Source organism: Misgurnus anguillicaudatus, chromosome 23 (assembly GCF_027580225.2).
Source record: "Misgurnus anguillicaudatus chromosome 23, ASM2758022v2, whole genome shotgun sequence".
NCBI lineage: Eukaryota > Metazoa > Chordata > Actinopteri > Cypriniformes > Cobitidae > Misgurnus > Misgurnus anguillicaudatus.
Window position 1 is genome coordinate 34,776,689 of NC_073359.2, and position 24,356 is coordinate 34,801,044.

At 35.4% G+C, this 24,356-nt stretch overlaps 2 protein-coding genes across 3 annotated transcripts; one reads left to right on the forward strand and one right to left on the reverse strand.

The window, feature by feature from the left end:
• Positions 1 to 30: 30 nt before the first annotated feature.
• LOC141359527 (uncharacterized) lies at positions 31 to 10,983 on the reverse strand. The gene is made up of 9 exons (XM_073862134.1): positions 10,706 to 10,983; positions 8,243 to 8,545; positions 7,820 to 8,137; positions 7,577 to 7,693; positions 7,049 to 7,360; positions 4,307 to 4,591; positions 3,905 to 4,207; positions 753 to 1,058; positions 31 to 597 (listed from the first exon to the last, which is right to left on the reverse strand). Exons 1-9 carry the CDS (start codon positions 10,749 to 10,751, stop codon positions 524 to 526), a joined length of 2,064 nt encoding a protein of 687 aa, XP_073718235.1. The 5' UTR covers positions 10,752 to 10,983; the 3' UTR covers positions 31 to 523.
• Positions 10,984 to 12,066: 1,083 nt separating this feature from the next.
• LOC141359528 (uncharacterized) lies at positions 12,067 to 23,851 on the forward strand. Of its 2 annotated transcripts, none has more exons than XM_073862136.1 (10): positions 12,067 to 12,243; positions 12,335 to 12,661; positions 12,905 to 13,195; positions 13,352 to 14,089; positions 17,355 to 17,485; positions 17,562 to 17,847; positions 19,995 to 20,321; positions 20,420 to 20,713; positions 23,084 to 23,368; positions 23,456 to 23,851. In XM_073862136.1, the coding sequence occupies exons 6-10, from the start codon at positions 17,802 to 17,804 to the stop codon at positions 23,620 to 23,622; spliced, it is 1,119 nt and encodes a 372-aa protein (XP_073718237.1). In that variant the 5' UTR covers positions 12,067 to 12,243; positions 12,335 to 12,661; positions 12,905 to 13,195; positions 13,352 to 14,089; positions 17,355 to 17,485; positions 17,562 to 17,801; the 3' UTR covers positions 23,623 to 23,851. The 2 variants fall into 2 exon arrangements, with proteins under 2 accessions (XP_073718237.1, XP_073718238.1); XM_073862137.1 differs by having other exon boundaries at positions 17,632 to 17,847.
• Positions 23,852 to 24,356: the final 505 nt, after the last annotated feature.

The window sequence follows — 24,356 nt, forward strand, 5'->3', positions numbered from 1 at the left end:
AGTACAGTAAGTATTTATACATCAATACATAACTTAAATAAACAAGCATGCATGTGTCCAGATTAATATATTTATTTAAAAAAACATTGGTAATGCATTTGATATAGACACTGACCTGAGAACAGCACCTCTACGATAAACACATCACAACACATAAATACATGCAAACTGTGTATATTTTATAGTGGTTTAATATGTGTAAACTGTGCAAAATGTCAACAATATAATATAATAAATAATATATAATATAATATATATAAGTACAAGAGTCCCTTTTCACAAACAATATAATCCCAACACTTCTTATTTTATTTATATAATGTAAGATACATGTGACTTTCAATATGAATATATAGTTAAAGCAGCAATGCGTAGTTTTGGCCTCTCCGCCGCCTTCTCTCAGGAGTTCAGCATCAGATAAGATTTTCATCTCTTTACACTGCTCTCAGTTGTTGTATAACAAGTGTGCATTTCAAATAATGTTGAATAAACAGACAACACACTACTGCTGCTGTTGTGAGGTTTATATGGGAAGTAAAGGAATCCCCTCTGACACTTCCTCTATATGATCTGCCGCACCATCTGTTTCATGGTTAGCTGTAAGAAAACAAAACAGTGTTGATATTTCATGTTTTTATAAACTGCATTAAATTCCACTACACTAAAACACCTGCATGCATTCATTTCTAATGAGTTGAAGAAAAATATGTCAAATTATTGACAAATTATTGTAAAAGATTTTAAAATCTCACCATGGAGAGAAACTCTGTATCTCTTATATGTGGTCTCTCTGTTGCTGATGATCTGTAGTTTATAAAGTCCTGTTAGTTTACTGTTGATGCCTGTGATGGTGAGAGATCCAGTCTGATCCAGCTCAAGTTTGTTTTTGAATCTTTCATCAGCACCATCATAAAGCATCTTCTTGTTTAAATCAGCTTTAGCTATGAGACTGTCTTCAGGTCCAAACATCCACAGTATCATCACTTCATCACTCTGCATGTCAGTAAGATCAGTGCGTAGTGTGACAGATTTTCCCTCCATCACTGACTCCAGTTTCTCTTTAGTTGTTCACAGCAACACAAATAAAAATTAAAACAAAATTGAAAATGATCAACTTTATCAATCACAGCTATGTTTACATGCACACAATTTCGTCAATCCGACTGAATTTAATTTGATTGCAGGTTATGACAGTACAGTTTACATGTACCCTAAACATTGCAATCTGGTTAAAATGTTAGTTTATATGTCCATTTTATCAACCTTATTTTTGACGTAAATGTGGTGTCCGCCATCTTTAAGCTCCTTTGTGTAAGACTTCCGTTGAGCCGCTAAAGCTAATGGTAGTCATATTGCGAGGGACACGAGTGTGTTGTTTTGACTGGCTAGTTAATGTTTATTGTAAAATCTTGAAAGACCGGCAAATTTTGTGCAGTTAGGGATTGCCATAATAGCTCTTACAACACAGTAAATCTCTACAAAACATTTGTTTTGACCAAAATCCACGCACAAGCTGAATGTGGATGTGCCGCACGTCGTGCATCCACGATTTGTAATCACACATCCATCTAGTAAAAACTTTTATAGAAACTGCCAGTAAACAAATAAATAAATACAATAATTGTTCAAAAACAACTAATATGCTGATAAAAATATGCTGCTTTAGCTGGTTTATTCTATTATATATTATTTTGAAAAAGCGTTTACAGTACAGATATGACATAAACTGCTTAATAGTTAATGTTTATATTAGTTGTTAATGTGTTTGTGTGTACTTTTGTTATGTATTAAATTAATAAAGTATATAATTTCCCAAATTACCTGCCCATGTATCCCTCTAATGTGCAAGATGTGATATAATAATATTTTGCACAAAATGAAAACAATACTGAATAAATGTAATTGGTTTATATTGTAGGCTCAACAATTGGAGTTGACATTGAGTGGGAATATGCCCGCATTCTCCACCATTAACTGTATTAAATTCAATTTTATTTAAATAGCGCTTTTCACAATTATTTAATTATTTCAAAGCAGGTTTACAGTAATAAAATCAGGAGAAAACATTGAAACATATGTCAACAACAAAAGTTGCAAAGCGGCTACGATTAAACAATACAGCCTAGAAATTGCAGCTGGGTTGCCGGTAACTTACCGTAGATTTAAATGTATGTGTTTTACTGGCAACATTTTGTTTAAAGTTAAATGAGCATGAAACATTTACAAGTCTTTGTCTTTATAGAGTAAAACTAAAAAAACAGCATCAAGCATTCTGGGAAGCAAAATCTGAAGCAAAAAACAGAAAAAGGTTGATGATGATTTCTGGTTCCCAGAATGCTTTGCATGAGGCTGTTATTGTATAGTTTTACTCTGTAAAGACAAAGACCTGTCAATACTTGAAATTCATTTAACTTTGAGCAAAATCTTGCCAGTAAATAACACAAATTTAAATCTACGGTAAATTACCGGCAACCCAGCTGCAATAACATTGTAATTTCCATGGAATTTTTTTACATTGTACTATCCAGCGTTGTAATTATGTAATGTATAGAAGAAAGTTCTAAGTTAGGCCAATGCTAGCTCACTTCCTAGGGGTTGGAAAAACTCATAGGAGAAAAAATTCTAATTTTAATATAGAGGATCAAAAATAAGGTGGATATAAGAGGACTTGGCAAGGCTGCACACAGCATTCCTCGTCGAGTTCTTGAAGTTATCATATTGATTTAGGTGTTTACATGAAGGCTTTTCAATCCAATTGAGCCATCAATATGATAATCAACGGATTATTTGGTTACATGTAGGGATGCAACGATTATAGATTTTGATGGTACGGTTATAGTCTGATAAATAATCACGGTTGTACGGTTATTATGGACTCATTTATTTTACAACATTAATGTAAAAAATCACATGAATAATTTTTTTAACAATTGCTAAATTCTTTTGTATTTTCAGTTTGTGTTTTTTTCTGTAATTCTTGGACAAATGATAATAAGTTAACCTAGCAGGCTTTGATTTAAACAGTATAGGTGCCTTTTGAAACCTGTAGGCTATTCATTTTAATGATCTTTTGAATAAATGTAATTAATTATTTGGACTGAACATATATTATAATATGATAATATATTATAAATATATTATAAAACTAAATGTATATTATTTTGATTTGTTTGAAGGATTAGTAAAAATGATAAGGGCCTCTCAAAACGAATAATAACACAGGGTCATCCTGGACTGGGTTCTGCGTGTCATTTTGGACTGGCAGCATTAACGTGTTAACTCATGCTATTAATTCATAAATCATTAACGCGTTAAAATAATTCAACGTTATTAAATGCAGTCAGACCACCAGGAGCCCCGCCCAGATTTGATCCGCGAGGAGGAGGTTTTTAATGCTGCACAGACCGATTGGAGTGTGGCTCTTTCACGCACCCGTGCAGGCACGCACACACACACACACACCAGATGCACGAACAACCAAAGACGTGTCACGCGCACATATTCTTTTGAACGCGGAGCTTTGTTATACAGTGCGCTAACGAGCATGTCGCATGCCGCACGCGCCTCTTGGTGGTTCGTGGATCTGGTTTGTGCGTGCGTGAAATAAAAACACGCGGTGTAGCGGAGGCTTTACGGTTACTTAACCGTGACATTTTAAAGCGCGATTAATAGTGAAACCGGTTAATCGCTGCATCCCTAGTTACATGTAAACATACCAAATACAATTACAAATAGATTGCTCTGTTACATGTAAACCAGGGCTCAAAAAATCGCTAGCCCGATGTTCAGAGGCTATTGTGAATTCCTGTCGGGCTACCAAAAATTTAAGAGTACCTGCCCGAAGGGCTACCAGGCATTTTGAAATTTTGCGAGCCCTGTAAACATACTGATTCACGTGACTCACCATTTACAATAAGCATGAAACTTTTGATCTCTGAGCTGCTGTTGATCTGGAGTTTATAAACATCTGAATGTCCTCTGCTGATGTTTCTGATGGTCAGATCTCCATTCTGTTCATTCAGAGTCAGTCTGTCTCTGAATCTCTCATCATTTCCGTCATATATAAATGGCTGACCGTTGACTCCATTGATTTCAGCTATACGGGTATTTTTATTTCCAAATGTCCACAGTATCCGGTCTTCCTTTAGTTCAGAGACTTTAGTTTGTAGAGTGACAGAATCTCCCACTGAATGTTTCAATGTATTGTCTGCATGTCAACAGGTAGAAATATAAGATCATTAGTAAACATGTCACATTTATTACATTTTCAGTATTACTTATCTATTATAAAATTTGAGCTACTCACACCAGACAACAACATTGAATTTCTTATATGAAGTTGTATTCCCATTCTTAAACTGTAGTTCATAAACTCCAGTCTCTGAGTGTTTAATGTTTGTGATTGTGAGAGATCCAGTCTGAGGATCCAGCGTCAGTCTGTTTCCGAATATCTCATCATCACAGTTTAATGAGATCTCATTGCTCTTTCCATTTACTTCAAATCTCCACTGTATCTTATCATCATCCTGTAATTTGGAAATGCCTGTCTGTAGTTTAACAGACTCTCCCTCTGTGACCTTTAATGTGTCCTCTGTTTTTCACACAGAAACACAAAAATAAAGAAATATTGACATACAGTATGAAGAGATTTTGATATAAACTCACGTATGTCCAAAACGGTTACTTTTCAGAAAGTGAAAAAAACACCGAATATCAAAAGCAGTTGAATGTAGCATTGTCATACTTGGTACGGCATATTTACATGTAACCATATTCTTGCCAGTGTCTTGATATAATCCACATTTTACCAAAATTGAGTTTAAATGGACATGCGTGCATATTTTACAGTAACTGTGATCGATACGCGTTCTTCCGATCATTAATAAGAATGGCCAAGTCGCGTTTCGTATTGACAGATGAATACGCTCAGTTCATTAAATAGCCTACGTCTTAGTTAAATACGCTTACTTTATTTAATATTAATTATACATTTATTAAATGTCTCTTGCAAACTATGAAGGGACAATGAATCAATACACTGACATGGTAATGCTACACAGCAGGGGCGTCAGTTTGTGTTGAAAAGTGGTGGGAACAAAAGATCAGATGAAAAAACATTACAGTGGGACGAGAAAAAATATTGAATAACGGCGCATCAAAAATGGGCATAGGGTAGGCCAGTCAACAACAAGAAAATACTCCGCATAAAACCCTCAACAATGTCGACTGCACATGTAACAGTCCCCGCAACACCAGCTCAACCGAACAGTGCCAAAGCACCATACCGTAGAAAACAGCAGCGTGTTAAGTCAATGATTACAATGAATTTAATTACACATGTACAAAAAAACACACCATAAGCATACAACGCAACATATGTGACACTAGACCACAAAACCAGTCTTAAGCATCGCTTGATTTTTCAGAACATTTTAACCAAACGCCTTCAAAAAGTGGTGGGGATATTCCCAGCGTAAATATCACCAATGCTAGACAGATACTTTGTTTGCACAGTCCTACCGTATTTAAGTCACTCCTAGATGTTAGTCTGGCGTCCGGGGGAAACGTTTACCTCGAAGGAAAGTCATTGTCATGTTTATTCGGCTATATCCAGTGCTGAGGTTCGATGAAACTTTACGAGACCGGCGAGATGCTTCACAGGCGGAAGATATGCGGCGTGATTGACAGCTTTGACACCAAATGGATATACGTGAAAATCAGATGACATCCCAGCTAACACAAATACGTAACTGTTACGTAATGACCAAACTTACGTCGTGGCGACCGGAAAAGTGAAATTCCTGAATTCGTCGCCTCGACGTAACTTTGCAACGTAATCTGCCTGTCGTGGGCACGTCGTGACAACGTAATGGATTAAAAGTTTTGTGTTGGTAAGTTTTGTGTTTGTCTCTCAGTCAGAAAAACGACCGGTCCTGTCAGATGCCGTGCTGTGCATGCGCGGTTACACGCTCTGATTGAGTTCAGCTGAAGGAGGGAGACGCGTGCTGTTTTTGTTTCCTATGTAAAGAGCAGCTCGTATGGTGGTTAAATATCTATTCTATTTTGACTTATTTAAGGGAAACTTTGAGACTGAAAAGTTTTAACATGCTAACCTAAATAGAAAATAAAATAAATGTTAATATAATTGTAATGGTAATGAAATTACCTCCCTGGGACGTAACAGTTACGTTGCCAGTAAGTTATGAAATTACCAAAATAGTACGAATGTATTACCTAACTGGAACGTACTTGGTTACCTCGCGACGTTAGGAGACCGTACTGGCGACGTAGTGATTTGGTACTGTAATGGTAATGAAATTACCTCCCTAGGACGTAACAGTTACGTTGCCAGCTGGTAAGTCATGAAATTACCAAAAATGACAAATAAATTACGTAACTAGGACGTCGTGTGTTAGCTGGGATGATTTCACAAGTTTTCATTGGCCATTTAGGTATGTGACGCATACTGTATACGGAAATGAACCTGGACATTAAATCTGTCGAAAAATCTCAAAAATCGTCAAAATGAACATATGTGATTTTCATCGGACAGCGACGATATGCATATGTGATGATAGTGTTACAGCAGCTCAGTTGGTGGACCATGTTAGCAACACTAAGGTAATGGGTTTGATTCCCAGAAATTATTCATATTAAAAAACATAGTTTTTAATGCACTGTGTGTCATATGCTAAGTCAGCTACTATTTGCCATTGTGCTAGCTCACTGAAATGAAAGCAAGCATAATCTAAACACAACATCTACATGACATTTTGACCCTCTAAAGTTTATCAGAACAATTTTGGAGTAGATTAGGTGAGACTTTTTGTTTGCGATGCCCAAAAATCAAGCTGCGTAGAAACTAACACACCAGAGCCACAACTCTCCACAATATATACAATGAGGGAAATGACAAATATGTTTACACACAACACTGTTCAAAGTCCTGCGTGGATTTAAAGTGCCAATTTGAGCTTTCACATTTAGGCCCCCACAGACTAAAAAACTTCTTAAATCATTATGGGATTAAAATATTTGATCTTCTCACCTCGGACAACAACTTTGAAACTCTTTGATTGAGTGATTTTGGTTCTTTTGGTGATTTCTAGGTGATAATTTCCAGAGATCCTGATTCTGATATCACTGACGGTGAGATCTCCAGTCTCATTATCCAGATGAAGTTTGTTTTTGAATCTCTCATCTTCACCATATGCGACATCATTGGTCCTTTGGATCTGAGCTATGATGGGACCTTTGGCTCCAAACCTCCAGATTATTTTATGATGGTCTTGTATTTCAGTGATTCCAGTTTTCAATGTTGCAGAATTTCCCTCCATCACTGACACGGTCTTCATTTCATCTGTCTCAGACAAACAGAAAACATACGAGAACAGTTTTAGAGATATCATATGAATCTCACAAGACTGAAATACTTTTATTTTGCTAAATTGTTTCCTAAAAGTTCGCACCCTTCAGGAAATTTGAATTAGACAATCATGTACATCAATCTAAAAGAACATACATCTCTACTATAAAATTATGTTTAATATGATAAGATTATGTTTAATATGAATACCTTTGAGTTGAGAGTATTTCCATCGATATAGTAAAGCCACAGCCAGTATAGCTCCCAGTATAGGCAACAGGACAGCAGCACATATCAGTCCTATATATAATGCAGACAGTCCTGGTTCTGCAGCGGTTATAGACAAACATTAATAGACGACAGTTAACTTTAATGTATGTGTCATGGAAAATCATGAATGTTAATATTATGAATAACTTCAGTCATCAGGAAACTTAAAAGATTTGATCTTACCCACAAACACATTGTATCTCTTGTATATGGTCTCTTTGATGTTGGAGATCTGTAGTTGATAAACTCCTGTGTTTCTAGTTTTGAGATTTCTGATGGTGAGAGATCCGGTCTGATGATCCACATGAAGTCTGTCTTTGTATCTCTCATCAAAATCATATGAGATGTTATGATTTATGATGATTTCAGCTAGAAGGAATTCTGGATTTGAAGGTCCAAACCACCACAGCATTTGATTGTGTTTCTTTATTTCAGTCACTCCAGTGTTTAATGTGACCGAATCTCCTTCTCTTTTGTTTTCTACTCCAGCAAAAAACACATCTGGAAAAAACACATTTGACACAAAAATATTATATAATAATAAATAATAATAATAACAGGGACTGCAAATAAGAAAATACTTTGCTAGTTATCTTAGTTACTCACCCTGTACAGTAAGACTGAATGTTTTGATGAAGGTTTCATTTGTGATTATTTTTAGTTGATAAGGTCCAGCGTGTTTGGTTCTGATATCGCTGATAGTGAGAGATCCAGTCTGATTGTCCAACTGAAGTCTGTCTTCAAATATCCCATCATCAGTATCATACAAATTAATATTTCCTTCATTCATTTTAGCTATAATAGCATCTCTGTATAACCAGATCAGATAAACTTTACGCATGTCAGTAACTCCAGTTTTAAATGAGACTACATTTCCCTCCAGCACTGAAACTTTCTCAGCAAACACAGCTGAAAAACAAAAAACAGATACTCAAATTTCACCCGCGTAATGATGCAATAATCTATTAGAGACGTTACCGTGATTTTACCACAGTTAAACTGCTTACCTCAGTTTTTAAAACACCACCGTTTTTTATATATTTTACTATGTTCTTACCTCAACTTATAGACCAATTAATACATACCTATCTTTTTTCAATGCGTGGACTTTTAATCTTTGTACAGCGTCTTGTGAATGGGGTACACACCTAATAATCACTTTATATATCCTAAATTGTCACATTATTTGCTAACATTACGTCAAAAGATGATTTTTTATAATGGGATCTGGCAACACTTTAAATTCTGCACCTGCGCTTTAGCAGTTCATTTTTCACTAAACTATAAAATATGTCCAAACTTAATTATATATGCGGATGCCAATATGAGTCTTTTTGAAAAACTAATAAGTAATTTCCCAGCAGATATTTCAATGGTGAATCAATGGCAAGTACAAGGTTGCATCAATTACCTTTTGATTTTGCAAATGTATTCAACGCTAAACAACAACTGACATTATTTCAATCAAATTTCAACATTGATTTTTAAGCATTTTATTAACCTTTTGCAACCATTCACTGTTGTTTCAACGTTGAACAAACAACTGACCTTATTTCAATCAAATTTTAACGTCGAAGGTCATATGCCTGCTGGGTTGCAGAACTTGACCTTTTATGTATATGTAAAATTAACCGAGGTCCGAACCGTGGTGACCTCATAGCTGGCATAGAGACGGAGCGCAGTTATGCAAATTTCAACCTTATTTACAGATTAAACTTTAAAACAGAATAATACCTAAAAGCTGCTGTGTGACAAGGTGTACATTTAACAATCCAAAAAAACAAATACGTTTTTATAAGCTTTCGACTTCAAAAAACGAGCGTTTAAAGACACAGAAATGGATACTGTCACGGTCTTGTCAGACATCTGTGCTAGATGTAGGTCTGAGTGCATCTGAGAGGACCGTGACAGTATTATGTTCTGTGTGGGGATATGTGGAATCACATTGTGTGTGTGGCTTCCACATGTTCCCGGTGTCTTGTTGCTGTCGTGATCTTGCCAGACCTGAGTATAGGTTCAGGTCTATGTTCTGAGGGCAAGGTCAGGGCAGCATTGTGTTTATGTGGGAATACGTGTGTTTTCACATCATGTATGTGTGACACGTGTTCCCAGTGTCTTGTCACTTTCACCCTACTCCCTTATGTACTCGTGTCTTACGTGATTAATTATGTTCACCTGTTCCCCATTGATGTGCTGTCTTTATAATGCCCTCGCGTCCTCTGTGTTGTGCGCGTACGTTGTCGAATGTTGTATGTCAGAGTTTCATGTCCTTCGTGTGCTCTGTTACAAGTTCCAGTTAGTTCCAGTGTTTGCTTCGTGTCTTACCAGTGTTTAGTTTATGTTCTGTTTTACCCCCTCGTGGGTATTTATGTTCTTTATTAATAAATCATTGTTTATTTTTGTATTTCGTGTCTGCGTTTGGGTTCTTCTTTAGTCTTTCTTTATTCGGTGTATTCCACCGTGACAGATACAGGCAACTTTTCATATTACTACTATTAGTAAAACTGTGTCCAATAGGGGGAAACGTAGTCGGCGATCCACTTTATTCTCCTTAAAGGCTGGGTTTTACGGCTCGACAGCTTATAAAAACTTATTTCTGGGTTCTTTGGCTTGTTAGCTGTACATATTGTCACACAGCAGCTTTTAGGCATTATTCAGTTTTTTGTTATAAGCCAGAAATGACAAGGAGGCGTCCTCTCGCAATACAAAGTCAATGGAGACGGTTGGATTGTTTTCCCCGGTGGGCGTGGTTTTCAGGTTATGACGCGCTGCGCTCTGTTTCTATACGGCCCCTACTTCTAAACTTTCTATGCCAGACCCATAAAATGCATAGCCTATGTCATTCATAGATTCCGGACTAAATTTTTTTATCAAGTTTTAAATAAATAAAGTCTTTTTTAACAATTGCTTATAAATGCGCGTGAGGATTGGTACATCGAAGTTTCTTCGGTGTAAAGTGAAAGCGAAAGGAAAAAGTCTGAACAAACTAACTGTACAGTTTAAGTTTAAGGAAAAGATAAAAACAGCAACAGTTTCTTCATAATACTGAAAAGGTCTAAACAAACCTACCGTTTAAACTTAAGATAAAGATGAAAAACAGCAACAGTTTCTTCATAATGCTGTAAAGACATTCCTGTGAGAAAGACGACTGAGTGACGCGATGTGATAGCGATGTTCCAGGAAAAGGACAATAGCAAACAACAGCAAATATTTACCGAGTGATTAAGACTAAACCAGAATGACAGCAAACCTATAAGGTTGACAGGTTTACTTATGATTTCAAGTTAGACTAGTACAGATCAATCACTGCTACAGTTTGCATGTGAAGTATCTTAGCACAAAATAAAAGTTAATCGATCTATTACGATTATTACAGAATATTTAAAAAATGTGGGACAACCAAACGCATTTTATTTTTGCTTCACACATTCATATAATATTTTGGTAAGATAAATAATATCTGTCATGCCACGTATGTGTGCTTGCGCTTGGCACTGCTTCTACACGCGATGGCAGCACAACAAAACACAAAAGAGCAAATGCATAACAGTATTTTTTCACATCATCATTATTATTATTAAACAATATATATCGTGCTACTGTAAATATATATTTAATAAGTAGCGATATTTTATTTGAAAATTATGGTTTAGATTTCATTTCGATATATTTCTATCATGTCCGGAAGGGGGCAGAGTTGAGGTGCAGTGAAGAGTTCACAGTGATCATGTCTGTTCGACTTCATGTGGCGCCGGTAGAACTGACGTGCGGATGACGTCAAACTACCGCGAGAGCGAATCGAAATTAAACTTCTTCCTAGTATTTAGCGCATCGCTTTCGCGGTACTTTGACGTCATTAGCTAGTCTAGGTTGTTTAATGTACTGTGTCAAGTAAATGCTTCGGTTGTCTTTTTCCTGCACTGAATCATTATACTGTTGTGTGTTTTTATAAAATAGAGAAATATAGATATGATTTAAAAATATGATTTTTATTTGGCATTTATTTGCAGAAATCAGGTTTGTTCTGTAACACAAGCTTGTATGTGAAAGTGAGTCTATTATTAAATCAGTTTGCTCTTGATGTGTTTACATGAATGTGCAGTGCAGGCAAAATACATTAAACCTCCATGCATAGTTATCTGATTAAAATAAAACTAAACTAAAACTTGATTTCAGCTTGTGACTTGGTTACTCTTTACTTTATCTGTTTCACTTCCACTATAGTGTTCATTACTGTGTTTGTGTGGATATAGGATTGAAATTATTACTAATATGTGAATTCTATAAATTCAATGACACAATCTTTTATTAAAAAATATATATATATATTTTAAAACTAAATGAAGATGTAAACTGATGATTGAATGATTGATGTTTTGTATTCAGTTTAAACATCTCTGCATGCTTTGCTGCGAAATAAGGAACTGCACCTCATCTTGTCTCATCTATTTATTTCTGGGTGTCCGTGTGAAGGTCACATTTTATTGTCAAGCTCATTTCATATTTCAAATACTTTTTTTACTTTTGGAAAGTTTTTTCCTTTGAGTCAACTACTGAAAAAATGTTTCATGCATTTATTATTTTCTGTATTTCTTTGTACCTAACTGGTAAGTTTGAGAAATAAAGTCTACAGTATATATAAACTATACTTTTAGTAAAGTATCATCATTTGTGACTTAGAATCTGTGTTTGTCCTAGGCGTAAATACAGACGAAATGAAGTCAGTGTCAGTGACGGAGGGCGAATCTGTCGTCTTAAACACCGATCTTATTGAAATACTGAAAGATGATCTGATACTGTGGACATATGGAGCTAAAAGCATTCACTTGGCTAAAATCAACAGATTGCAGAAAGAGATCTTTAAGGATGGTGGTGTTGAAAGATTTGAAGAAAGACTAAAGCTGAACGATCAGACTGGAGATCTCGCCATCACAAACATCAGCACAGATCTCTCGGGACTTTATCGAACAGAAATCATCACTGGAAATAAAGTTTTAAAGAAGAACTTTACTCTTACTGTCTATGGTAAGTAGAGTCTTATATTTGTTTATATGGTATTATTGACATTAATATCCATAATACTATTAATATTCACTGTGTGACAGCTAATCCTTCAAAATATGAAAACATTTTAGTATACAGTAGTCCTAAACAAGAATGCAATGATGATAAACCAGAGACGTCAAGCCTCAAAATATATATTTTAAATATCACAGATGCAACTATAGAATACATTAATTTTTATTTATTTATTTTTTTGTTTTTCAGCTCATCTACCCGTTCCTGTCATCTCCAGATACTCATCACAAAGTTCTTCATCAACATCCTCAAATTGTTCCTTATTGTGTTCAGTGTTAAATGTGAGAGATGTGATTCTGTCCTGGTACAAAGGAAACAGTTTATTGTCTAGCATCAGCGTGTATAACATTAAATCAACCGCATCTCTTCATCTGGAGGTGGAAAATCAGGATAACAACACATACAGCTGTGTGCTGAACAATCCCATCACAAACCAAACTCAACATCCTAACATCACTCATCTCTGTCGCACAATTTTAGGTATGTTAACAATTGTATTATTGAGCTTTTGATCAGTTAATACGTTTATTAAAGTGGCCAAAATGTTAAAAGCACAACTCATTTTGTATACGTCTCTTTATTGTTAAATAAAACTCTTGAAATAATTTATTCTGTTCCTGTTATTTTCCACTTCAGCATCAGAATCAGAATCTGAATATGTCCATTACTTTGGTGTACCTGAAGCGATAACCCGATTGGTCGTCGCAGCTCTGGTGGGCGTGGCTGCTGTTGCTGTGGTGATTTATGAAATCATATCTAGCATGTAAGAAATTTGATGAAGAGTTGATGGAAAGCACATACTGTATGTTTATATACTCTGCTATTTCTTTATACTTTGTTTTTGTCCTCTATGCCAAATACTATTGTGAAGTTTATCAGTAATGTGTTTATTGAATAAATTAAATTATGTTTGAGGCAATGTTTAAACTTTAATAAATATAAATGCTAACGAACGATTTGTACTCCTAGTTAAAATTACATGTATCATTGTGTTTTTATTAAAAGTGATATGATTGTCTATAGAAGCTTCTTTTATTTACTAATGTTAATGTGTAAATCGTGTAGACCTTAAAAACATTTAGCAGCTTTCAAACAACAATCTCAGCTCATTCTCAATTTCCCTTTTTGGCAGCTAAGTAGGCAAAACTGTGACCATTTTGGAGAAGTGAAAGCTTTAAAACATTTGATGGGTAGTTCTTCCTCTTTTAAAGTGTATTATGTGTTTTGCAATGTGTTAAATAAATCTGATTTGGTTTGAGTGACATGTTGTGTGTATGTCTATGACTGAGTATATGTATTGTGTGAAGGGTTTCTTTTCCATTCCATTACTAACCAAGCCAAGCGGGATGGTGGTTTCAAAACGCGTTTTATTATGTAAGTGATTCTTCTTTCTTTTTTATTTGCAAACTACTTTGTTACACTTTATAGTTTTTGTTATGTTTGTTACCTATTTATCTGACAATTTCTAATGTCTCATCCATTACGAAAATTAACCATGTTTTTACTACAGTTAAAAAAACATGGTAGTAAAACCATAGTTACCACAAAAAAAAAATCATAGTTAAACTCAAAAGTTAAAATTGGTTTAGCTAATAGTAATCAAGACACCAAAAAAATGGTTAGTATTCTTTTACCAAAAAACTAAAGATTTTAGTAAGGGATGTTTATATTAAGTCTGCCTTTTGTTAAAAAAAAATTCTGTGATACCTGGTAATTTGTGTCTGGTTTCAATAAAGGGGGAAATATTTAAAGGGACCATGGGATGAAAATCTGACTTTTTCCATGTTTAAGTGCTATAATTGGGTCCCCGGTGCTTCTATCAACTAGAAAATGTGAAAAAGATCAACCCAGTAACTTAGTTTTGGTAAACCACTCCTACAAGCACATGAAAAAATAGGTTGTTGAAATTTGTCTCTCCTTATGATGTCATAAGGAGCTATTATTATAATAATACCGCCCCTTAATCTGCACTGTCCAACCACATCACTGCCATTTAGTGCAGAGAAAAGCACAATTGAGTTTTAATTGCAACAAACCACCATCATTGTGATCAGTGTGGGAATTTCATCAACTCATTTGCATTTTAAACGACACACCCAAAACGGCACATTTTTGCACACACCTACAAAGTGGCAATTTTAGCATGCTATTATAAATTATTTATATGGTATTTTGAACTAAACATTCACATATGTGCTCTGGGGACCTTAAAAAAGTCTTGTACAATGGCCCCTTTAAATGTTTAAGTGCTATAACTGGGTTCCCAATGCTTCTATCAAGAACTAATGTGTCAAATACAAGGTCTGGGGGCTGCACATTTGCATTCGGCCCGTGCAATAATATACGTTTTTTATTGATCTTGGCCTGCTTTAATTTGGAATATGCAGCACTGCACTACAAGTCCCAGCAAGCACTGCAGACATGCTGCATGCTTAACATTTGATCTCCTCGTCTCACATGAGACATTAGGCTTGTTTGACTTCATGTGGCGATGCAAGAACTGGCAGGTGGATGGCGTCAGAGTACCGTGAGAGCAATACAAGAAATCATACGGAGGAGTCAAATTGCGTTCGCAGAACTAAGACGTCATCCACTTGCCGGTTCTTGCACCGCGGAATGAAGTCAAACAAGCCAAGTTGTAGTCCAAGTATTAGTGACAGTACAAACTTAATTGCATTTCTAGGGAAAAAATTATTTCAGATTTTTAAATATAGGATTAGTTGTCCCAATGGCGTTACGATCAGCAGTAACAACATAAACCAGCGGCTTTCGTTGAAACACGTAACTTCTGTTAAAGGAATAGTCTACTCATTTTCAATATTAAAATATGTTATTACCTTAACTAAGAATTGTTGATACATCCCTCAATCATCTGTGTGTGTGCACGTAAGCGCTGGAGCGCGCTGCGACACTTCGATAGCATTTAGCTTAGCCCCATTCATTCAATTGTACCATTTAGAGATAAAGTTAGAAGTGACCAAACACATCAATGTTTTTCCTATTTAAGACGAGTAGTTATACTAGCAAGTTTGGTGGTACAAAAAGTCTCAAAAGTGCTATTACGCCATACAATATAGTTCCTCTTTTAAATCCGCTTAGAAAAGCGCTACGTTTTATTTTGTACCACCAAACTTGCTCGTATAACTACTCGTCTTAAATAGGAAAAACGTTGATGTGTTTGGTCACTTCTAACTTTATCTCTAAATGGTAGCATTGAATGAATGGGGCTAAGCTAAATGCCATCGAAGCGTCGCAGCGCGCTCCAGCGCTTACGTGCACGCACACAGATGATAGAGGGATGTATCAACTCTTCTTAGTTAATAACATTTTTTAATATTGAAAATGAGTAGACTATTTCTTTAAACTCCGCTAAGTAACAAGTCTTTTTAAAGTAGTTTATAACAAGCTAATAAACAAAACGTAGATTACCTAGAAAACCAAAACATTTGTTATTTTCGACGAGGTATTTGTTCAAGAGTTCAGTTTAGCAAGTAAGCAAATAGAAACTGGAAGTAAAGTTCCGACCGCATGTGCTACGCGTCACCGCACATGCGTCAGATGAAACCGTCTATATTTCAAACCGAATTACGTTACGCTGCCTATGAAGGCTGTCTGAATGCGTTTCCCAGAGCTGCCTTTATTCCTCCAAATTCATTGCTTTATGAGGCAACAAATCAGCTGCCTTGGGTTTCGTATGCAGATGATATTTCGCAGGTCGCTCCGCAGCAAAGTTCAAGTGTGGTGAACACGTATCACGTGGAGCGTTGTGACAAGAACAAAAAAAAAGTATTTCTCTCAAATAGACGAAAACAAAAGATCATATTGATGAGTTGCTCCCCACCCACTCCCCACAACAAATAATTGCGGGCTCCACGTCTAGTGTGACCGCGGCTTTACTCGTATGATGTGTGTATATCTTATACTGCCATCTACTGGTCAAAGTGAGAAAATCTTTCTGTGCACAATAACTAGGACTACTTTACACACATAAATAAAAAATTTTATCCATCAAAATGTATTTTCATGTTTTTAAAAACCATATTAAAGCCACCCTGAATAAAGGTTACATTTATTAAGACTTTGGAGTTTTGATGTGATATCTTTTGATAGTCATTAAACAATAAAGGTTTGTTATGTAAAAGGAAGTCATTTTGTGGTGCATGTTAGCAGGACAGGAAGAACCACCTGCAGACACGCACACACGCACGCACGCACACACATCCATCAGCCATCAAAACAAAACCACATTTCTTTTCAACCACGTTTTTTTTCAGATCTCCACATTTCACAGTTTTTTGCCCTTTATACAAACAAACAGATAAGAAACCACTAGTGATTCAGACTAGACACATTTAAGGCCTCCAACACAACGTGTGCATTATGATATTTATCATTTGTAACCAGATGATTATAAATAATGGACATAACATATAACTAGTCATTTGCATGTTGACAGAGATGTAGAAGAGACACATTGTTAAATTTAGCTGAAAGAAAATGAATGCTGGAGTTTACTCAAAGCTTTGCATTTATTGTTTTTGTCATCACTGTTACTTATTTGTGAGATAATCTTTTTTGATAATGTGACCATTACAGCTGAACATCACAGTTTTGTAACCATTTATCATCTGTTTTGCAGTGATGACTTCGATGGATAAGTTGCTTCTTTCTCAGTAGGACATTATTATGCTTAAATGTGTTAACCACAAGTTTCAACGAATGTTTCTGTGAACCTCAGACATCATTTTTCCAACCCCAAGAAAGCCAGAGGTATCAGGTGTGAATCTTAAAAACACTCTCTGTCAAAACCAATTTTTTTTTTAAATTCAGTGATTATTTCTTGCAGTATTATATACGTTGCATATTCATAAACATTGCAGTATTTTAAGCTACATATACTGAACCCTGTTATAAAGCACAAAGGCGTCAGGAGTGCAAGTGCAACACGTGCATGCACAGAAAACTGTGCATTACTGCAAAGCTCATGAGATAGTGGACGGACGAAACCACAACAACATCAGCAGCGACAAAGATTTAAGGACAGCTGTGACCTGTATTAATAACACATTATCACTGTATCTCCAATATGAAGATGTCTCTTAAGTTTGTTTTCTGCTGTTTGTACTTCACTGGTAAGTTATTGCTTTTATATTTCACTTTTTTAGATGATACAAATTAATAAATCAAATCTTAAATGATTATTAGAAATGTTAATGATATTTTGCATTAAGGATCTCTGCTTGATCATGGACCGATACGAGCAAACGTTTAAAGTGTAAAGATGGTCAAAGTTTCTTGATGCTGTTTGTATAGTTTCGGTGAGACCATCACCAGTTCCTTTATAAAAACATTTACAATATACTGTGAACTTATTATTGAGATCTTAAGACACACTGTAAGAATTTTTTGGTTGAATCAGCTCAGATTTACAAGTCAGCTTACTATTATTTTTCTTAACTAGAGATGAGTTGCTACAACACTCTAAAAACAAACGGTGCTAACTAGCACCAGTTCACTGGCATATAATCATACGGGAACCATTTTAAGTGCCATATAGCAGTGGTTCTCAAACTTTTTTAGCATGTGGCCCCCTTGTGTACCATGCATTTCTTTGCAGCCCCCCCAAAGAAAATTTATGACAAATTTGTTCTAAAATGTAACATTTGAATTAAACAAAACATATACAATTGTTCAAAGTAATGCTGTTGGTTAGTAGCCTTGTATTTTTTGGTTTAATTGCACAGAATTCATGATAAATTATTGTATTTTATCAAATCTCATAAAACTGGGGCCCCCCTGGCACCATCTCGCGGCCCCCAGTTTGAGAACCGCTGCCATATAGCACCTATGTAGAACCATATGGTGCTAAAGTGGTGTTATATCACGCCGTATGGTTCTTCTTAGGCGCTATATACAATAGGTGCTCAACCCAGTATTTCAAAATTTACTAACCTATTGTCATGTAAATTTGTGAGTCTTTTCCGTGACACTGAAACGTTTTTCCGCCTTTTTGCGTGAACATGTCACATATTTGTTTACGTGTCACTGTCATGTATTTGTTACTAAACTGTTTTGTCCTATTTTCAAACCATTGTCGCTTCGGTTTAGGGTTAGATTTACATAAAATGGCATGCTTACCAAAACCCAACTCTAACCCTAATGCCAGACGACAATGGTTTAAAAATAATAACTTATAAAAAATAAATCATAAAAAAGGTCAATAAACCAATACACTTAAAGTGACTAACTCAAACTAACCCTAAACCGAGGTGACAATGGTTTGAAAATAGGACAAAACAGAGTAACAAAAACGTGTCAGTGTCACGGAAAATACAAAATTACGTGACTATAGGTACATAATTTCGTGATACAGGGTTAAGGTGCTGTATAGCACTAAAAATGGTTCCCCTATGATTACGATTTTTACAGGCGGACACTACTTAAGGATTTTTACTTTCTACATAAAAGTAAATGTTGAAGTATTCGTATTTTATCAGTGTTTTTCTCTGTAAAACATACATTCCAAAGCATATTATTATCAATTTTACTCCATTTCATAATTTCAAGTTTTTGGTTTATATTTAATATTTATGTACATTAAACATCTAGTTTTTTTTACTTTAACTTAAGTAAAAAGTACTTTTGTACTTTTACTCAAGAAAGTGAAAGTACACAATTTTATGTAATTAGGTATTAAATCAATTTTAATATGCAATATATAATGAATACACTGTATGATTCTATGCTTTAGAATATAGTGAAAATTTTTTAGTAAAGTACATTTTTTCACAAGACAAACACTTTGATAAAGCACAGATGCTTGGAAAATTTACTCAAAGTACTCAAGTAGTGTCAGCCTCTAGATTTTTAGTCCTATTTAGCACCATTTAGCATATAAAATTTGTTATATTTTATAAGTTATAACAACTCATCTCTAGTCATGATAAAATTAGTAGGTTGAATGATTTGTAATTATGAGTTGGTTAAAAAATTAAGGCAGCCAAGAATTTTTTACAGTGCAGTAATTTAATTAATTTATTCTCTAATTTATTTGTTTAACTGCAGGGAATATTTCGTCTCGGGTTGTTTTATTGTAAAAAAAAATGAAGCGTAAATTGGTTTTGCAAGTCAATACTATTTTAAGTTTTGGCTTAAAAAAATGACATAAGTTAAAGTAACATAAAAATGTTGATTTGACAAAAGCATATTTTTTACAGTGTGTCTTACTCAAAGTTTCAGTAAAATTGATTTGTTTGAGTTATAATGTTTGTGTGTGCAGGTGTGTTTGGTGATGAAGTGAAGTCTGTGTCAGTAATTGAGGGAGGGTCTCTTACTCTACCCACTGGACTTACTAAAATACAGACAGGTCATCAGATAGAGTGGAGGTTTGGACCTCGGGGGATTGTCATAGGTCTTATAGATTTCGATGAAGCAAAGTTCTTTAAAAACCCTTTTGATAAGAGATTCAAAGACATAGTGGATTTAGACGATGAAACCGGAACTCTCACAATCAAACCCCTGACAACTGAACACACTGGACTTTATCATTTACAGATCATCAGTGGTGGTAAAGAATCTAAAAGGCGATTCAGCGTTACTGTCTATGGTAAGCAGAGAAATTTAATGTTTTCTCATTAGTTGTGTGTTTTGTGGGTTTGAACACATGACCTTTGTGCTGCTTGCTAACATTTATTCATCCTTCAGCTCGTCTGCCTGTTCCTGTCATCCAAAGACACTGCCCACAAACTCCATCACCAGAAGAAACATTAAGTTCAAATTGTTCATTATTGTGTTCAGTGTTGAATGTGAGAGATGTGAGTCTGTCCTGGTATAAAGGAAACTGTTTATTGTCCATCATCAGTGTGTCTGACCTCAACAACTCCCTTCATCTGGAGGTTGAATATCAGGATACAAACACTTACAGATGTGTGGTGAACAATCCCATCACAAACCAAACTCAACATCTTAAGATCAATGAAGTCTGTCATCCAGGTTCAGGTGAGTCATGTGATGTTTATTTATTTGGTACACAGTCAGTGCAACCGCATGCTCGCAGAAATACAAGATGATAAACAGATTTTTCTACCTACATGATAGATTGAGAGACTTTTGAGTAGTTGGGTTATCTTTTCAGCCTTGTGTTGTTTTTGGGAAGTATTGGGCAATCCCACGTTGGATCATTTTCATGACAGTTGAATTAATGCACTCCTCCTCCAACATAGACATAATAAATACCTAGACTGCCCTGCTAAAAAAAACAATAGACACCGTTACAGAAATTCTAATGGTTTTATTGGAAATTGTATTGGTTCTAATGGAATATGGCCGAAAACACACTACAGTGTAATGGTTTTAATGGTAAAAGCTAATGGTTCCTATTGATATTTTAATGTAAACCATTGGAATTTTCTGTAATGCTTTTATTTTTTTTTCAGCAGGGTGGACATTGACCTCTGTTTTGACATGTTATAAGATAGGGTGACCATACGTGCCATTCTTCCCAGACGCATCCCATCCAGGATTTCGGTGCATCTTCCCGAAGTCGTATTTGTTAACCGCATACGCCATTCAGTTAAAAACATAAGATATACAATCGTTGTTTCATTCTTACCTTAAAATGTAACGGTTGCTTTTCTGTAATAATAATAATAATCCTCTATGACGTATGCGGTCGACAAATACGAGTTCCAAAAGACGCACCCGAAATCCTGGACAAGATGAGTCCGCGAAGAATGGCACGTATGGTCACCCTATATAAGATAATAAATCGGAAAGCAGTTATGGTGGTAAAGGTTTTTGTAGTAAACTATTTTTAAAGTTAACACTGTGTTGTGACCATGTACATTTTATGTACTTAAAATATATTACATTAGGGATGTCTCCATAAACAAAATATAAGCCAAATCAATGCATTTGGCTTTTACAATACTTTAAGACAAGTAATCTTTTATCCATGTTTAATGTTGAGCTATTAAAAAAATAGAAAATGGTAAATGTAAACATTGTTGTGCTCTTTATTTAGAAAAGCACAGCTCCTCAATTAAATTGTGTTTATAGACGGTTTCAGCAGTAACAACATAAACAAGCATCTGTCGTGGTCCACACATAACTTACTGTAAACTCCGCTAAGAATAAATAACAACAAAGTTCTTTAAACGTATAGTTTATTTATATAACAAGCAAAAAAAACAACACATAGATTACCTAGGAAACCAAAACATTTGTTATTTTCCACGAGGCATTTGTTCAAGAGATCAGTTTAGCAACTAGTCAGACCATTAAAAAAAACGAAACCGGAAATAAAGTTCTGATCCAGACGTGTATTGCGTCAGCGCACGTGCGTCCGATGAAACCGTCTATAGCCGGACAAATATGGCAGCGTCATTGACGTATCACAGCAACGGACCAAAACCTCCGAAGGTCGCATACGTCATCACGCCTGGTTTATTTAAGTTAACTAAGCATTACATTCGCAAGTAATTAGCATATTACAACACTTTACGATAAACTAAGAATAATAGTCAACTTAATAATTGTAAATATTCTGAAATTGATGACGTATGCAGACTACAAATGAGACCTCTGGAGGCTGCAGTGTTCGACTTCACGCGGCGACGCGCAGATCGACACGTGTATGACATCACAGTAACGCGAGAGCGAATGACTTTTTAAATCGCTCTCGCGGTACTGTGATCTCATACACGTGCTGGTCTGCTCGTTTACACATAGATATGTATAAAGGCTAGATGGCTCAAGGCGGAGTCCCTAACAACATCACCTAGCGGCCATCTTACGACAGGGCGCTCGCTCACTCGTAGCATTGAGTTTAATGGTGCAGGTACTTTTAAATGACCATAACTTGCTCAATTTTCTACCGATTTTCAAACGGTTTGGGTTTTTACTAACGTTATTAACGTGGCTATAATTCTGGATGCTTTAACATGTTTCATGAATTTATTTTTTATTTTTAGTATAGGTATGCAGTGTCATAGGTACATCTTTGACGTTTATAACAAACCAAACCGTTTGAAAATCGGTAAAAAACTAAGCAAGCCACGGTCATCCAAAAGCACCTGCATCACTAAAACTCAACGCCACGAGTGAGCGAGCTCCCCGTCGCAAGATGGCCGCCAAAATGCGGACGTTGCACTCAATTGGCCAGCAGCGCGGACGAGCCATCTAGCCTTTATACATATCTATGCGTTTACATGCATAAAATAAGTTGGTCCTTTCTAACTTATGCGTGTTTTGCAAAATTGAAGAAGAAACTTATATTAAATGTTGTAATATGACAAAAATGTAACATGTCAGATTAAAAGAGTTATTCATTTTGACTTTACGTGTGGTTTTTAATTTTATGTTTTACAGCTTGTCTGCCCGTTCCTGTCATCAGCAGAGTTTCTTCACAATGTTCATCATCATCAAATTGTTCATTATTGTGTTCAGTGATGAATGTGAGAGATGTGAGTCTGTCCTGGTACAAAGGAAACAGTTTATTGTCCATCATCAGTGTGTCTGATCTCAACAACAGCATCTCTCTACCTCTGGAGGTTAAATATCAGGATAACAACACATACAGATGTGTACTCAACAATACCATCAGGAATCAGACTCAACATCTCAACATCAATGAAGTCTGTCAGCCATGTTCAGGTGAGTTGTGATATTTTGATGTTCATGCAGCTTATAATGACAAATGATAACTTGTTTTCCTCACTTAATGTTTCTGTTTGTCTTAAGATCGTGTCCACTGTTGTGGTTTCAATGAAGCTGTGATCCGATTGGTCGCCTCTGTTCTGGTGGGCGTGGCTACTGTTGCTCTTCTGGTTTATGACATCAGATCCAGAAGAGATGAACAGAAGAGATCACAGACAATGATGAATCTGGTCACACGCACAAGTCACTGAGGAAGTCGATCAAACAGTAAATCTGTAGTGAATGTGTGTAGATCAGAAAACATTTGTTTCATAATAGTAGTGCTTACTGTTTTAAATGCCCTTTGAAAGGGTTAAGAAATGTTTCTAGTTTATTTCTTATTATCTCATTGTGTTATCTAAGACGGAAGTCACTTATCACTTTAATCTTAACTATTGTTTTGTATTGTTAAATATACAATTATAAAATCTGACTCACATTTATTTTAATTAGTTTTATATTCTAAAGTCTTTGATTCCTTATATAGGGGTTGTTGTGTGTAGACATTTTATTGATTTATATTTAGGATTAGCCTGTGTGGTTCTTTGATTTTTACTTTGTCTTCACCCATCGTAAGAGAGATCAAAGTGCTGACTGTAACAGTCAATTACTAATAGAAGAAATATAAAAACAATACACTTACTTACTAAAACAAAAATTGTTTAACTTTATTTGTTAAGTTAAAGTAATTTTAAAATGTATGTTGATTTATTATTCGTACAGTGTAATTATGAATATACTAATATGACACAATACAACAAGCTTTCATTCTTTAAAGTGTTATTAAAGAGATCTAGTCAACACCTATACTCTTTGCCCAATAAATAAATAAATAAATAGACATCATAAATCTAAGTATTGGTCTTTTATTTAAAAAAAAAACATAAACTGAACACAAAATGAACTGTGTACAACAATAACTTTTACACTGTTACAAAACAATATG

Excerpts from the sequence above, each read along its gene's own strand:
- LOC141359527 (XM_073862134.1), bottom strand. The coding sequence starts at position 10,751 with ATGAAGAAACTGTTGCTGTTTTTCATCTTTATCTTAAGTTTAAACG. Across the intron at positions 8,138-8,242 it reads ATTCAGTCTTACTGTACAGG|ATGTGTTTTTTGCTGGAGTA; the intron begins GTGAGTAACTAA and ends TGTTTTTTCCAG. Across the intron at positions 4,208-4,306 it reads ATTCAATGTTGTTGTCTGGT|ACAATACATTGAAACATTCA; the intron begins GTGAGTAGCTCA and ends GTTGACATGCAG.
- LOC141359528 (XM_073862136.1), top strand. The coding sequence starts at position 17,802 with ATGAAGATGTCTCTTAAGTTTGTTTTCTGCTGTTTGTACTTCACTG. Across the intron at positions 17,848-19,994 it reads CTGCTGTTTGTACTTCACTG|GTGTGTTTGGTGATGAAGTG; the intron begins GTAAGTTATTGC and ends TTGTGTGTGCAG. Across the intron at positions 20,714-23,083 it reads AGTCTGTCATCCAGGTTCAG|CTTGTCTGCCCGTTCCTGTC; the intron begins GTGAGTCATGTG and ends TATGTTTTACAG.